The 14,196-nt window shown below is 41.1% G+C and overlaps 1 protein-coding gene across 1 annotated transcript; it reads right to left on the reverse strand.

Annotated features, from left to right (window-relative positions):
• Window positions 1-7,091: 7,091 nt before the first annotated feature.
• On the reverse strand, window positions 7,092-13,988 carry LOC141003321 (uncharacterized). The gene is made up of 12 exons (XM_073474648.1): window positions 13,970-13,988; window positions 11,790-12,137; window positions 11,482-11,703; window positions 10,963-11,316; window positions 10,587-10,811; window positions 10,172-10,435; window positions 9,686-9,946; window positions 8,937-9,197; window positions 8,537-8,623; window positions 7,996-8,092; window positions 7,825-7,885; window positions 7,092-7,566 (listed from the first exon to the last, which is right to left on the reverse strand). Exons 1-12 carry the CDS (start codon window positions 13,986-13,988, stop codon window positions 7,453-7,455), a joined length of 2,313 nt encoding a protein of 770 aa, XP_073330749.1. The 3' UTR covers window positions 7,092-7,452.
• Between the last annotated feature and the right edge of the window lie 208 nt (window positions 13,989-14,196).

Here is a 14,196-nt window from a genome sequence, read left to right on the forward strand (position 1 = left end):
GTCCTTTGAAAGCACAAGAGATGATGTCTCCAGGATAAACCCGGCCTTTAAAAGAAGATGTCTCCACCCCTGTGACTTTCTGTCCGTTCTTGAACCAGACGTAGGAAAGACGACCAGCTGGACTGCAGCTGCTGTGACACTTCAGCTCTGCCTCAGTATCAGACTGGTGGACTGTTGTTCTGGTCACCTGCACCTGCAGAGCTGGATATGAGAACAAGAAACAATATTATTATCACTGGTTCTGACAGAAATCAGTGATAGATGTACACACACGACAACACAACAGCTACTATTCCTAGAACTAGCAGTGAACATTAGTGCCAACACAACAGTCATTATTACACAAACTCATGATGATCCATCATTTTCAACATGTTCTCTGTTTCTAAATGTACTATGTTGATGTTTTACATCAGTGTGTGTTCATCAGTACCTGTGACAGTCAGAGTTGTACCAGGTAAACTACTCCTCCATTCAAAGCTTGTTGTGTTGAATTTAAAGTGATACTGAGCTGAATCACTCTCTGTCAGGTCAGTGATTCTCAGAGTGGAGCGTCTTCTCTTTGTTTCAAGGACCTGAACACGACCTGCAAACTGGGAGTCTTCACTAAGGTCCTCAGGCTGTGAAGGACTCTGCCACTGATGAGAACGTTCAGGACTGAACCAGAATTTAGATGTGATAATGGTAAAACTGCTGTAAGTGCAAGAAATGTCCACTGATGAGCCTTTGGAGGCACAGATGCTTCTGTCAGTGTAAATCACTCTGTCGCAGGTTTGACCATAGACACCTGAAAGGTAAAACAAAGTTTTGATCATTTTTAAACCAGAGTTCATGAAGAGTCACAATGAGGGTCTCCATATTAAAATACATGTAGTTATAAGACTCCATCAGATGGTGTTATGTTAGTGTAGTAAACTCACACACTGGAGGAGAGGGGAAATCCTCGTGTCCTTCAACTGCACAGGAAAAACTGTCTGCAGAATAATAGACTGAATAAGTAGAAGATGTTTGTGATGGAATTTTCTCTCCACTTATGTACCAGATGTAGGAAGAACGATCAGGTAGACGACAACTGCTGTGACACTTCAGGTCTCTCCGGCTAGATTGTGTGGATTTGCTCTCCTTCACCTGGAGATCTGGATGTGAAGAAGGAACAAGAATGTTATTTTAGACAAACTGTCAACATACACACACAACACATTTATATTATTGTTGTCTAGATGTTGAACATTTGGAAATAATTAAAATATGAATGAAAATGTTACCTGTGACCCTCAAAGTGACTCCAGGTGAACCAGTATATCTCCCACCTGGTTGGTTTGTTATGAAGCTGAACTTGTACTCAGCTGAGTCGCTCTCTCTCAGGTCTGTGATTCTCAGAGTGCAGCTCTTCTCATAACAACTGTACTCAACACGACCTTGATAATCTGAGTCTGTACTCAGATCCACAGGTTGATTTCCACTCAGTTTAGTAAACCAGAATGTTTCCTTAACTTCAGTATCACCACCATCTATTCTGGATGGGTATGTGTATGTGCATCTTATTTCCACTGTTGATCCTTTTAAGGCACAGATCTCAGTAGAGCTGTAAGTCACTCCCCAGTCATCCTGACCCTGTATCACTGCAACACAGAGCACATCAGAAACTACAATCAGACTCAAAACATCATCAGGAGACAGATTTTCACTGTAGTGGAGGAGCTTCAGTCTGTGAAGCTACACTTCCCAAAATACTGTGGCTCTCTTCATACAAACCTGTGTTTGGGGTGGGCGAGCAAAGGCAGCCTTCAGACGGTTTTGTAAAGGAATTTTCACATGTTCAGTCTCATAGGTTCATAGTAGTACATTTGTCTATATACATCTCCCACTCTGCTTACAGAGGAGGTAGAGTTACCCTGAGGTCATGCTCGGGGTCACAGGCTTCTGTGTGTGCAGAGGTTCCTGTGCCTTCACTAACCTTCACTATATCTCATACGAGAAACACACCAGCTTCATGATCGACCAAAATCCATCTTCTTCCATTGATTACAACGGGACTTAAACAAGCAGTATTCAGTAGCAGGTTAAGTAGTCAGAGACCAGGAAGTGTCCTTCAGCACTGGTGAAGCAATACACTGTCTCACTACATGTACTGTTGAGCTATGTTCTCCCAGATGGAGCTTCATTAAATACTTCAACGTAAGGCATCACGTCTCCTGAATCTCCTTTCTCACCTGTGTTAATCAGATGAATGAAAATTCATCAACAGGTTTTTGGGCAGTCTCTGTTATCTTAACTAGAACGGTACGTAGAATATTTAAAGCAAAGGAACAGTAAAAGATGTGCACATGATCTCTGAGAGCACTGAGGACGCACATCACACAGAGGCTGCAGTGAAGGAGCAACAATGTATTGACACTGTGCACTTTAACACAGTACTTAGAAGTACTTATAAGAAGTGTGTGACACATGAAAAAAGTGTCTGCGGGCTGCTCATCTTCCTGTGGTCAGGCTGCTGCAGAGTGTGAATGAGAGCTGTAGAGAAATGCAAGCAACACCTCCACTTTACACACTCATTGTAATCACATTCTTTATACAATAATGTGCACTTTGTTACTCTAATGATATTTAATTTCTCGTGACATGAAAGACATGATACCGTCTGGTGTTACTTCTGAACTCTGGTTCCTGTGTTAATTATGCTATCGCAGCACATCGACCAGCCTCTAACACGTACGAACGCAGGCTCAAGATGAGTTTGCAGGAAGTTTGAACGATTGAGGAAGTTCCTGAGAGCGATTAATTTTATTTAACAGATTTTCTCTTCAGATTTCTCCTTTGTTAATGTGCAGTATGTTCAGTCACTGTACATCCACACAAACACAGCTTTACTGTCTCTACCTGTGCACTGTTGCACATCAAATCTTTACTATATAACCCACCATGCTAACAGTCTTACAGTATAAATGTAGATGTACATTACCTTGAACAGAGAGAAGGACGACAACAAATCCACTCGCTGCCGCTGTTAAACTCATAGCTTCTCCTCACGTCTGTTAAATCAGCAGGTCGATCACATACATGAGAAGTACTGAATGTCAGTTCATCTCACCAAACACTTCTAAATAAAGAGGGTGGACGTTGTCACGAGACATTTTGTCTCTCTCTGGTTGGTTCACTTGTTTTAAACATACATCGAGGTGTTAACTGGCTGCTTCCTTCCTCTTTATCTTATTAATATGTATGAAGAGACAAACGCCTGTGAACCCTCAAGATGAAATGAAGAAATGATTCTTACTGTTGCTTTACAAACAATGCAGGTAAAACATGGACGTATCAGCAAACTGAACACTAAATGTGATATTGTTCCAAAGGCGAGGCAGCAGAACAGCAAAGGTTCAGTCAGCCTTGATTTTAATCTGAGCTTTGATTAAATTAAAAAGCCTAAACCAGACATTCATCAGAGTGTGTGTGTGAGGTATAGTTAAGACAATAAACTGGATGTTACGTGTAGCAACGATAGTGAGGACCCAAACGTAAGACACTCTGGAGGCAGGCAGGGTAAAGAACAAGAGGCTAGCTTTAATATCAAACCATGACGGGCTGGAGGCCACGAGACCAGCGGCAGAGTTGGAAGCCCTCGGGAAGCTGGAGACCAGGACCAGAGTCTTGGTACCGTTGAAGGCCCTTGGACGCCAGAGAAGGAGGCAGGCAACATGGCAGCAGGACTCGAGACTGGAAACTGGGTACCAGGACTATGGCATGAGGCAGGTGTCGCTGGGTGTCACAGAAGGCTGCTGAATGATGTTCTGGGGGGTCTGTTGGTAAGTCAGCAGGGATTGGAAACTCAGGGGCCGGAGAGGCGTCGACTGAACCAGGGACAAGACCTGCGTCAACAGGGGAGACTTGCAACCACAGGGCAGCAGACCCTCCATGGGGCCGGACGGTGAGACCTCCACGGTGCTAGGAAGCAAGGCAAGCAGGGGGTGGCTAGCTGAGACAGGAGCTGAAGCAGGCGGGAGGTTAGCAGGCTGTTAGTGAAGTCAGTAATTGCAAATTGTGGGTCCAACAGCCTTGGTCTTGAGCAGAGTGTCTTTTTCGATTAAGTTGTAGGAAAACAGCCTGAGCTTAAAGTCCACAGAACCTGTGATTGAGTTCAGTCTAAAAAATTAAGCAGTACCTCTTCAGCTCCTCCACCAGAGATTCTGTGTCCGCTGGGTCCATTGTTGGTCAGTTGGTATTGTTACGAGTTGCAAAAATGGTGAAGACCCAAACACAAGACACTCAGGAGGCAGGCAGGGTAAAGAACAACAGGCGAGCTTTAGTAACGAAGCTGAGGTCTGAATACAAAATCCAAAAAGCAAGAAAAACAGGAGGAGCAGGCAGAAGCCAATACAAGAATTAAAGAAGTACAAAAAAATACAACAACTAAATAAAGTACAAACCAAAGAAGTGCTGGGAACACAGTTTTAAATAGACAGGGACTGATTAACAATTCAAAAACAGGTGAACAGGAAAACAAGCTGAGAGGGAGGAAGTGAATAGCAAAATATGACACATGAGGAGAGACCTTCAAAATAAAACAGGAAATGACTATGAAACCAAACAAAACAAAACAAACAAAAATGTTCATTAAAAACTAAAAAAAAAAAAAAAAATAGTCTGCTATTCTTACTTAACCTTCTGTGATCAGGCTGCTGCAGAGTGTGAATGGAAACTGTCGGCGTGGGCAACTATTGTGATACGCAGATGACGTTGACACTTATTCGAAAGAGAGAAGGAGTCACAACTACTGAAGTTGATTCACACGTCTGTTCCCTATTCCTGTTAACTTGTGGATTCTCAGCTGTTTGCTGTTTCCCTTGAAACTTGTGTATATCACTTTAAAAACACTTAACTGTTCCTGCCTGACTGGTTGTCTGCATTCTGATTGTTTTCCTTGCGGCCTTGTACTCACCCTATGCTAATTTGTCCACACATTTGTCAAACCTACAATTGACAAGTGTAGTGAGTTGATGCAGTCTTATTCTTAGTTATCCACCTTGCAACTATTTGCATCCCCTCATCGTCAGACCTGACAAAGCTGGAATTCGGGGTTAGGTTTAGGGCTTTTTTTTTTAATGCAGTTAGATCACAGCAAAATCGCTTTGTTTTGGGTTCATACCAATGTGATAAGACAGATTAATTCAGTCCCATGCCTACTTGCTGGTGTTCACAGTCACTATTTATTGATTTTAACACACCTATTAAGAAACCACTCTCTGGAGACAGATGGACAGGTGCTCTGCAGCTGAGAACTGGGCACCAGTCAGCCTCAGGTAACGTAATCCCGACGCAGCACCAGACGCTGAAATTTACCGAGCTGTGTGCCGTGCAGGTGATGCGAATAAAAAAATCAATAATCCTGTGATCAAACTTGTGCGTGTTGGTCTGAATGTACCATTATAAGAATATTATGTTCTAATTCAATCCTTGGCCAAATATTAATAGCAAACTGTGTTCCAGTCATATTAAATCAACATACAGGACTATAAAAATATCATGAAAGGACTTGTTGTTCGAGCCCAGGATGTCTCTGCCTCATCTCTATCTCTTTATAGATATTTGGTTCAGTGGTGGAGCTCACTGGAGTTTTCTTGTTCCTGGATTAAATCCAACAAGACAAAACAAACTAAGAAGATGTTCTTCATGGTGCCAAAAAAATAATGAATGCCAAATTTGTAAAAAATAAGAATATAAAAGAGCCAAGATTATAAATGATGGATTTTTATAGTTTACCTCAAGTGCAGAATTATTAGAATCAGAGGAATCAGAATCAGGACCAACAGAGTCAACCTGGCGATATTCATTACGACTGTTGAGTTCCAAACTGGAGATACTGTAAAGAGAGATTTGATTTCTAATTGGTTTTATTTGCATTAATGTTAAAACAATATTGTTCGAATTCAAGAAGTGAAGACACAAATGAAATACATTTCAGACATTCTATCAAGAAAAGAGTTGCACAGGATTGTTAAAATAAATAGAAAACAACAATAACCAAATATGAATAATTGCTTAAATTATTTCACATTTTGAGATTTATCCAAGTAGATATATAGTTATTAGTAGTTATATATTATTTATTCTCCATTAAAGCGGCCATGATTGTTTTTGTAATATCGGTATTACAGAAATGTTTAAATATTGACGAAATCAAAGTTTATTATTAACTTCAGAATGAAACAACGAAAGTCTCTTTGGTAAACAAACTTTCATTAGGTGAAATAATGGGTACAGACAGCCCCACTGCAGTATATGGAAGCCCCCTCTTTGACAGGTCGATGTCGCTGAAGTCCCCTCTTGGCAATTTGTTTAAACAAAATTGAAAAAACACATTTGAAGTAATATTTTGGGAAAAGACCTTAAAAGTAAAATGTTCTGTTCTATTTACGTTTTTTCAAAATGACCAGAAACAGAGGTCCACACTTGGTGGTTAAAGACACTTAGTCCACTGTTAGCAATATTCACATGTATGTATGTGTGTGTGTGTGTGTGTTAATTACCGTTCACAGCCAGATATAAAGTAGATTTATAACGTCCTCTTGTATTACGGACCCGCAGATAAGAGCGTATTTATGAAAGCACTTATTGATTTATGATTTAATTTTTTGTTTGGGGTATTTTGACTGTTTCTGTAACATAGTTTACATTATATAAACTTGTTTAATCTTGTTTTACTTACATTTCACATTCATAGATATGGAATTATGTGATCTCCCCAGTCCATTCTCAGCGGTACAGCGGTACTGTGCAGAGCCAGAGGGCTGGACGGACCTCAACACAAGCTGTGCTCCATTACTGAGGAATGTATGGTAGTAGTTTACATATGTGTACCAGGTGTATTCAGCTGCTGGATTAGCATCGCTGTTACAGGTCAGAGTCACTTTGTGATTTTTAGTTATTCTGTTTCTTTGCACTGTAATTGTACCACACACACATTTTGTCCACTCTGTCATCCGTTTTTCATGGGCTCTTGACACACTTTTGGAGCCTCGAGTGGCCATTTAAGGAACTGCAGTTTTTGGAGATAGACACTTGGTAAAGGAGAGAATAAAGGAGATATAACAAAGCTTTTTTAGATATTTTAATGCAGAAATCTTTCATATTATACACCTTTAACATGACAAAGGATTGCTGTGCAAAACAATCTAACAGTGCTTTAAAAAGTGGCTTTATGAGGCTGTATAGGTACAGCGTAGCCAGACCAAAAAAATAAGGATATTTACAATAACACGTCAATGAATTATCAGTAACACATCCGGCTTCTGCTTCCTCATATATTTGCTAAAGCGTAGCTTCAGCTAGACTTTGTGCAACACAACACCTCACTTGAGAGGAGATGGTAGACAGTCACAAAGATTTGGAAAATATCATTATTCTCATTAGCAATCATGTTATTGCTATTGCAAAAGTAATTAAGCCATTTTCAGATCATACAAATGAGAATTTTGTTTGCCAGTGTGTCGGAAAGAGACGGATCAGCTGATGGACAAGAGCAGAAAACACACTTCGGACAGCTGGTGGGCAGGTGAGGCGTGGAAAGGTCTGGAATGACAGGAGAGGGAAAATCAGTAAAACCATGACAGGTGGAGAACAATCAAGATCAATAAAGCAAGAAAATCACCTTAAAGTCCCTTTTTTCGTGGAATACTTCATTAAATAAATGCCCAACAATGAAAATAATGAAACCAAATAGTCCTGAAAATATTAATACAGCCATGCTGGTGGTAGTTGAAGGCGAAGGCACAGCACATGCTCACTCTCACAGATAGTTAGATACACTCTTGAACTCTTCTTCCTCACCTGTGCTCTGTTGTCTTGTCTCTGTCCAAGCTCATATTGTCCACTGGACAGCCTGTGTTTTCTTCTCGATATGAGAATGGATGAAAAATATAATCATTAATATTTATATTAAACAAGTGGCTGAAGTATGAATATTAGGGAACATAAATAAAGTGGTACAGAGCAGCTCACCTAATCCATAGTGAGAGAATGAGGATGAAGGCGAGGACGAACAGGACGCACGTGACTGCCCGTGAGCGATCTTCTCTGACGCCTGATCTCGGTGCAGCTGTGACAATGACCACGTGGAAAGTTAGATAATTCAGTCCGGAGTTACAGGATGTTTGGGTCCATTAGTGGACCTGTCCTCTGTTGTGGCTGATTTAGCATTTAGGTAAAGTACGTGCTGCACAGTCACAAACATATTTGGTTTGCAAATGTAATGGAACAAAAAAATCCCTCAATGACTGATCACTGATCGTGTTACGTGGTACTATACATATATATATATATATATATATATATATATATATATATGTATATATATATATATATGTATGTATATATATATATATATATATATATATATATCACAGACGAATTAATCACTGGATGATAGTTTGGTGAGCTGGATCGCTGACAAAGTTAGCATAATTGATATTACTGATGGGAAAATAATACATTAATAACAGTTAATACAGTAGGTGTGTGCAGGTGAAAGTGGATAACTTACCTGTTGTAGCCAGATTTAAGGTGGAGTTGTGATGTCCTGTTCTCCCACCACAGTCCTGGTTAGAGGTGCTGTGAGAGGCCTGTTTAACTGGGAGGTGAACACGAAGTAAAAGGTTGAAAATAGCTGCTCAGGTAGTTTAGGTAATGTGAAATACAGTATGAGGGGCCCCTCAGTGTGAGAGGGTTAGGGTTAAATCTATGCAGCCCCAGAATGGACATAGAGAGAAAAATATATATCACGGCCATGTTTTACAACATCAAATGCTTGAAATCCAGCAGCATACACAGATAATTCACAAAATCAGGTTTCAAGAAGGTAAAAAAAAACAAAACTGTAAAAACAAGAAGACGGATAAAAAGCATGTTTGTATGCAGAGCATGAAACTAAGCATAAAACCTACCTCCAACAACAAGAAGATATAAGTTCACGTTGTGACGTCCTCTTCTGTTCTGGGCTTCACAGTAATAATTCCCACTGTGTTCAGCTCTGAAGTCAGTGATGGTGAAGATCTGTCCTGATGCTTTTGGTGAGTCTTCATTCTCCTTGTACCAGGTGTAATTAGCTGCTGGGTTAGCATCACTGCTACAGGTCAGAGTCACTGAACTGCCCTCCACTATCTCAGCAGAGGGACTCACTGACACTGAGGGAAGTCTTGGAGCATCTGGAGGAGAGGTATTAAGGGAAACAACTATTATACTTCATAAATTGTTTGGCAAAAGGAAAGTGTTGTTAGTTTGACTTCATTAATTTTGTCTTTGGATTCCTTTAATAGGATTATGCTTGAAAAGCTGTAAGGAGCTTTTTTTTAATTTCTTTTTTACGTTTTAAAAGTCCCCAGCTACATTAGTTTTAAGGAGAATGTTGTGATGCTCGGTTGAAAAAAGGTAATATTAAAAGGAAATAAAGACATTAATTTGTTACTTTTCCAATATCAACACACTACATGAACAACAGAGACGATTAAAATGAGTTAACAAGAACCAAGACTAAACCACATTTAAAGCGCAGGTTATAAATTCAATCCATTCCATTTAAAAGTAGGTTTGAAGTTTTGGTGCAACAAAATTCAAGAACATGACAGTAGATTGATAGTAATGCAGTTTTAAATCCATTGTTGTTCTAAGTGATGTGTTGATGTTTTATACTCACACTGGACGTCTATAAAAAGAGATGAAGAGTTGATCTCTCCATATTGATTCTCAGACTTGCAGTAGTAGATCCCTCTGTCCTCAGAGATGATGGAGGAGAAGGTATAAGTGTCCTCTGGTCCCTGAAACAGCGTCTGGTTCTCCTTGTACCAGGTGTATTTAGCTGCTGGGTTGGCATCACTGCTACAGGTCAGAGTCACTGAACTACCCTCCACTATCTCAGCAGAGGGGCTCACTGACACAGAGGGAAGCTTTGGAGCATCTGGAGGTGTATTAACAGAGAATTAGAAGTTGTATTTAAACAATCAGAAGTAATGGGATGTGGCAGCATCTGAACTGGATGTTTAATGGATTTTGGTTCAGCTAAACGCTCAAAATCAGGTCAATCTTAGACTCCTCCAAAATTGTAGGATGGTGTGAGACCCTTAATTAACCAAAACCAATTTTTCACCGATGATGCTTTTAAAAAGGCTTTGTTTTCACTCACATGACACATTAATAGAGATGTATTCAGACGTCCTCCTCCCCAGCTCCTTCTCAGCTGTACAGTAATACTCTCCAGAGTCAGAGGACTGGATGGAGCTGAAGACAAGCTGTGGATTTTTACTGAGAGGTTTGAGGTTGACATTCTTCTTGTACCAGGTGTATTTAGCTGCTATGTTAGCATCACTGCTACAGGTCAGAGTCACTGAGCTGCCCTCCATGATTTCACCCGCGGGACTCACCGTCACAGAGGGGAACTGTGGAGCATCTGGAGGTGAAGATGAGAACATAAAATGACTTTGAGACCACAGGTTATAACACATTTGAACTGTTAAAAGTTCATAACAAAATGACAAAAAAATTGTTTTTTAACACCACCACCAGACAACATCATATGAACGATATAGCGGTACATTTACACAGTGAGGGAGAGTGGTAATCCTCATGTCCTCTGAAAGCACAGGAGATGTGGTCTCCAGGATGAAAGTCATCTCTATAAGAGGATGTTTCTTCCTGAATTTTCTGTCCGTTCTTGAACCAGACGTAGGAAACATCACCAGCTGGACCGCAGCTGCTGTGACACTTCAGATCTGCCTCAGTATCAGACTGGTGGACTGTTGTTCGGATCACCTGAACCTGCAGAGCTGGATACACATATACACGAGCACATATAACCATAACGCAGCAGCAATACTTATTGTAAGGATCAACAATCCCAAAGCACATAATGCACATAATATTTACTCATAAACATGTTTGTACTGAGATTGCGTGTTGGTGTGTGTTCATCAGTACCTGTGACAGTCAGAGTTGTAGCAGGTAAACTACTCATCCATTCAAAGCTTCCTGCTGTGAATTTGAAGTGATACTCAGCTGAATCACTCTCTGTCAGGTCAGTGATTCTCAGAGTGGAGCGTCCTGTCTCTGTTTCAAGGACCTGAACACGACCTGCAAACTGGGAGTCTTCTCTAAGGTCCTCAGGTCGTGAAGGACTCTGCCACTGATGAGAACGTTCAGGACTGAACCAGAATTTAGATCCGATAGTTTCATAACTGCTGTAAGTGCAAGAAATGTCCACTGATGAGCCTTTGAAGGCACAGATGCTTCTGTCAGTGTAAATCACTCTGTTGCAGGTTTGATCATAGACACCTGAAAGATAAAATATGTTTTAATCAGTAGAACTACAACTACATACATCTTAGACTGCAGTAACATGAAGATGTATTGACTCTCCTTCATTTTGGTGCAGCATGACAGGAAATGTGTTCATGCAGATCACAAGTTGAGCTTTATTTTACAAAATGTTAAACTCACACACTGAAGGAGCAGGGACACCCTCGTGTCTTCTGACAGCACAGGAGTAACTGTCTGCAGGATTAAAGTAGTCTGAGAATGAAGAAGATGTTTCCGCCTGAATTTTCTGTCCATTCTTGTACCAGATGTAGGAAGGACGTTCAGGTAGATGACAAGCGCTGTGACAGAACAGCTCAGCTTGGGTAGAATATGATCTTCTCACCTGCACCTGCAGATCTGGATCTGTGAAGAAGGAACAGACGTGTTTTTTTTCAGATTTAACTGTTAGCATTCACAAACATGCAAATACACAACAATAAAAATGTTACCTGTGACTGATAAAATGACTCCAGGTGTACGGGTGTGTCTCCTGTGTTGCTTGTATTTGAATGTGAACTTGTACACAGACGAGTCGCTCTCTCTCAGGTCAGTGATTCTTAAAGTGCAGATCGTCTTATCGCAGTAATACCTCACGCGACCTGCGTACTCCGGGTCTGCTCTCAGATCCACAGCACCGTTATCCTGAACTTCAGTAAACCATAATATTTTATCAACTGTGACAGAATGTCTTTTCACTGTGGACGGCGTTCTGTAGATGCAGCGTATGTCCACTGTCGATCCTCTCACAGCACAGATCTGAGCAGAGATGTACGTCAATACTTTACTGCTTTGTACCACTGCAACACAGAGCGTTAGGAAGCACAATCAGATTCACAATATGACAGACAGACTTGTATCTGCAGTAGATGTATTATAGCAAGACGACTTGAAGGGAAAATAACCTCGGCAAGCTTTAAAACTCCTCCGTGCTGTCTGTTAATAAAGGCTACATCACATCATGTCTGGATTCTGCTAAAATAAACAATCATCATGGGGTCAAATACAGAACAATTGTTCAGTTTTACAGACTGCACACTAACAATGGAAGATGTACAGTACATGCTTTTCACAATTAATCTCTCTGTGCACGGAGGCAGAACTTTAATGAAGTTTAACTGAACAGGATGAACGTCACAAGCGTCAGTCTTAGACAGGTTTGGTGCACTAAAGGCTGTCTGCTTTGCTTGGTTTACTTCCTGTCTGTGGTCACAGTGCAGAGGACTGTAGAGAGACTGACAGACTTTATCGCTAAACTTTGTTGAACTAATGGTCAGCTATCACTGTACCCAAAGCTAAAATGCTGCAAGTAGGCCACCTTCTCTGTTCAAAGACGGTCGTTCCAGCTTGACATACACGGACTCTTTTACATGTTTTTCAAACCATCTGTCTTCTCAGGCCAAGTTGTGGACACTGTTGTCCTGTCCAAACAGAGGAGGTGGCCTACGACACTACTCATCACCCACCTATAATGCAGTACCGAGTTCCCTCCCCAGACAGTTTAAGCACCATTCACAGCTGGGCTCACCTAGACCTAGCAACCCACATGAAGGCCGGTTCGGTCAACGACTCACATGTGCCCCTTACGACTCTGTGAGGACGCTCTCACACTGGGTTTAAAGCCTGCTGCTTAGTTAGAAATGAAGAAGCCTCTTGGATGAGAGGTGAAACATCTTCAAGAAACTAAAACAACTCCAGTTGCCTTCGATACAGCACTTAGAAACAAGTGAATGTATTTGACATCTGCGCACCAACCACCCTCTGAAGTTCCTCGGATGAATGCACTAAAATGCGAATATAAAAGTACAGTACCTGACACAGAGAGAAAGAGGATAATAAATCCACTTGCTGCTGCTGTAAAGCCCATAGCTGCTCCTCTCATCTCTCTGTTTGTTGACTCACATCGTCACGCACTGTCGATAATGTGTAGGGCAAATACTGTGCCTGTTTCTTCCCCTTGAAAAGGATGTGGTCTTGAAAAAAACCTTGTGAGATCATTGTGGTTGGCAGAGGTTTGTTCAAACCTGGCACGGCCCTTCTTCCGTCTCACATTATAGGAAAACAAAACTTAAGAATATGTTTCAGGTATCTACACTGCACACATACACCACACTAACAACGTCTGAGGCCAGTTTGAAGACGGAGAAGTATTCAACATGTTTTTAATCACTTCCTCTGCACCTGTTGTGACAGTTAAAGGGAGAGAAGGTGATTCTGGGGACGTGTAGGTATCTGACGCTCAACAATCAACTGTCTTTCTTCAGAATCAACCTCTCTGGAAACAGCTGATTTGAATCACATCATCAGACGTAAACAAGACCATTTATGTGCAGAGTAGCACGAAGATATTCTCATATATATCTTCCCACGACTTCAACTGTTACGTTCACATTGAGACTGGACTCTTTTGCTGGAATATGGCAGCAAGGAAAATTAGCAATGATTGGTTCAGCAGGAGCACTATGAAGTTTTGGGGAAGGAATTTTAATCAGAAGGAAAAGATGTTCATTGACTGACTGTTTATATCCTTAATAGCTTCAAACAGTGTATGAAGGTGCCCTCAGTGTGGTGCCTTCGCTAGCTGCAATCTGTAGTAAATGGGCGTGTGTGTTGGTGAAGGAGTGAAACGTACCTGCCACAATAAGCTTCATGTTGGAAGTTAGTGGTGCTGGGTCCTTATCCTTCTTGAACCAGGTGTAACAGCAGCTGGGTTAGCATGTAGCACCATTCTGGATATTGAAGTGTTAGCACTTAGCTTTTAGCAAAGCCTCACGGAGCTGGAAGTGAGGCTGTGCAGTGTTGTCAGAAGTATGTTCCTGTTGGGAAAGTCCTGGGAAATGACTAAATTACGAGTTAGAT

Source organism: Pagrus major, chromosome 1, assembly GCF_040436345.1.
Source record: "Pagrus major chromosome 1, Pma_NU_1.0".
NCBI lineage: Eukaryota > Metazoa > Chordata > Actinopteri > Spariformes > Sparidae > Pagrus > Pagrus major.

Excerpts from the sequence above, each read along its gene's own strand:
- LOC141003321 (XM_073474648.1), bottom strand. Across the intron at positions 9,198-9,685 it reads TCTTTTTATAGACGTCCAGT|ATGCTCCAAGACTTCCCTCA; the intron begins GTGAGTATAAAA and ends CCTCTCCTCCAG. Across the intron at positions 8,093-8,536 it reads CTTAAATCTGGCTACAACAG|CTGCACCGAGATCAGGCGTC; the intron begins GTAAGTTATCCA and ends TCATTGTCACAG.